Below are 2,583 nucleotides of genomic sequence, written 5' to 3'. Positions count from 1 at the left end.
AATATGTCCTAAAACTCTTGAACAAGGTGATGAAGAGGGTAAAGTCCACCAGGTTCCAGGGAAGACTGTTTAGTGTTCCCAAGAAGGACTCAGACAAGCTCAGAGTCATTCTCAACTTGTCCCCTCTCAACAAGTTCATTGTGAACAACAAATTCAAGATGCTGACTCTTCAACATATAAGAGCCCTACTGCCTCACAAGGCTTACACGGTCTCAATAGACCTGGCGGATGCCTATTGGCATATTCCAATGAATCACCAAGCTTCCTCCTACCTAGGATTCAGGCTCCAAAGAAGAAACTACGCCTTCAGGGCCATGCCCTTCGGGCTCAACGTGGCTCCAAGAATCTTCACGAAACTAGCAGACACGATCGTCCACCAGCTATGCCTTCAAGGCGTCCAGGTGATGGCTTACCTAGACGATTGGCTGGTTTGGGCGCCATCATCAGAAGAATGTTTGCGTGCCTGCAGAAAGGTGACCCAATTCCTGGAACATCTGAGTTTCAAAATCAACACCAAGAAGTCTCGCCTGTCTCCAGCTCAGAAGTTTCAATGGTCAGGAATCCATTGGAATCTTCAGTCACACCGCCTTTCCATCCCTCTGAAGAAAAGGATCGGTACTGTTAAAGGTCAGCTTGCTGATCCACCGGCCCTCAATGGGCGTCTTCTAGTCTCTTCTACGAAGTGTTCACCTCTCCTGTTCGCGAGAGAGGCCACTCCATAGAGACTCCTCCTCGGAGGATTGCTGCTGTTAAAGGTCAGCTTGCTGATCCACAGGCCCTCATGGGCGTCATCACAGGTGTCTTCAAGTCTCTTCTACGAAGTATTCTCCTCTCTTGTTCGCGAGAGAGGCCACTCATAGAGACACCTCTTTGGAGGATCAAGCAGACCTACCAGTGCAGCAGACCTACCAGTGCAGCAGACCTACCAGTGCAGCAGACCTACCAGGACCTACCGATCTACCAGCGCAACCTAGCGCTGCAACGTAGTCCTTTGAACTTCGGTCCTGGACTCTAACGCGGACCTTTTTATGGTCCCCATCGGTGGATGCTCGCCCTTCCAAAGGGCACATCCCAGTTCCTGATCGTCCTGCCAGCTGACCTACCGATCTACCAGCGCATCCTTGCGCTGCAACGTTGTCCTTTGGACTTCGGTCCTGGACTCTTACCGCTGGTCCCCATCGGTGGATGCTCGCCCTTCCAAAGAGCACATCCCAGTTCCTGATCATCCTGCCAGCTGACCTGCCAACCTACTAGCGCTACCTTCGCGCGCGCGCGTGGGGGCACCGATGGTCTCCCGCGCGCTCGCCAACGATCTTCCGCGCGCGCGCCGGCGAACTTCTGCGCGCGGGCACCGATGGTCTTCCGCGCACACACCAATAGTCTTGTGCGCGCTCGCCAATAGTCTTCCGCTCGCACGCGCTGACGATCTTCCACGCGCTGGCGCCGATGGTCACCCGCACGTGCACCGATGGTTTTTCGCGCGTGCGTACCAATAGTCTTCCGTGTGCGCCAACAGTCTTGCGCGGTGACGATCTGCGCGCGCGCCGATGATTCTCTGCTTGTGCGCCAATAGTCTGCCGTGCGCACGGCAACAGTCTTATAAGAGCTCGCGCTGGCGACTTTCTTCCGCGGCGACTTTCTTCCGCGCCGACGGCCTTCCGTGCGTGCGCATGCCGATGGCCTTCCGCGCGTGTGCGCCCCGATGGCCTTCCGTTTGTGCGCTTGCCGATGGCCTTCCGCGCGTGCGCGCCCCGATGGCCTTCCATTTGTGCGCGTGCCGATGGCCTTCCGTGCGTGCGCGCGCCGATGGCCTCCCGCACGTGCGAGCTAATGATAATCCACGCTCGGGCGCCAATGGTCTCCCGCGCGAGCACCCGTTGGCCTTCCGCGTGCATGCGCGCCAATGCTTTTGTGCTCCAATGATCTTGCGCGCACGCAGCCTTCTGCGCGCGGGCGCTGATAATCTCCCGCGCCAATGGTCTCTCGCTTGCGCGCGCCAACAGTCTCCACATAGTACTCTCACTCATGCGCCAATGCACCCACCCTTGTGCAAGGAGTCACACGCTTCGGCGCATTCTAGGGAGAATGCACAAAACTACACAGTGCCTTACTGTACGCCAGAGCTCTTCCGCACTTTTCTGCGCCCTTCTGCGCAGTTACGGTGTCAGATCCAATGCGCCAGCTGTTGCCAAAGAGTCAGGGCTAACAGATCCAGTGCACCAGCTCTTGTCTAAGAGCCAACACTTGCCTGCTCTCCAAGCAGAAATTGAGCACCAGCATCATCCTGTGTACCATTGCTCCAGTACTCTCCTACACTTTTACGCATTAGGCAGTAAAAAGGAATAAAACTTTTTGGACAGGTTGCCATTGCCCCATTCCTCCCCGCAGACACATAAACATTGCCACTGGGAAAGAGGAATAAGGCTTCACAGAAGGATTCAAGATCCCGAAGATTCCATCCTACAAGGGGAATCGAAACGGGGAATCCTTGGTCCCTGTCTCTTCTGAAGTTTCTTTTTTTCCTAGACAGACCACCGTCATCAAACGGGAAAGCATCAACGGTCTGATCTCTAGATCACTGTT

The 2,583-nt window shown here is 55.4% G+C and overlaps 1 protein-coding gene across 1 annotated transcript; it reads right to left on the bottom strand.

Moving 5' to 3' along the window:
• Nucleotides 1-1,256: 1,256 nt before the first annotated feature.
• LOC137639541 (testis-specific H1 histone-like) lies at nt 1,257-2,027 on the bottom strand. The gene has a single exon (XM_068371809.1). The coding sequence runs from the start codon at nt 2,025-2,027 to the stop codon at nt 1,257-1,259; it is 771 nt and encodes a 256-aa protein (XP_068227910.1).
• Between the last annotated feature and the right edge of the window lie 556 nt (nt 2,028-2,583).

This window comes from Palaemon carinicauda, chromosome 4, assembly GCF_036898095.1.
Source record: "Palaemon carinicauda isolate YSFRI2023 chromosome 4, ASM3689809v2, whole genome shotgun sequence".
Lineage (NCBI taxonomy): Eukaryota > Metazoa > Arthropoda > Malacostraca > Decapoda > Palaemonidae > Palaemon > Palaemon carinicauda.
This window is presented reverse-complemented; position numbering and strand designations above follow the sequence as displayed.

What these genes read in the sequence shown, in the direction of transcription:
- LOC137639541 (XM_068371809.1), bottom strand. Translation starts at nt 2,027, where the DNA reads ATGAGTGAGAGTACTATGTGGAGACTGTTGGCGCGCGCAAGCGAGAGA.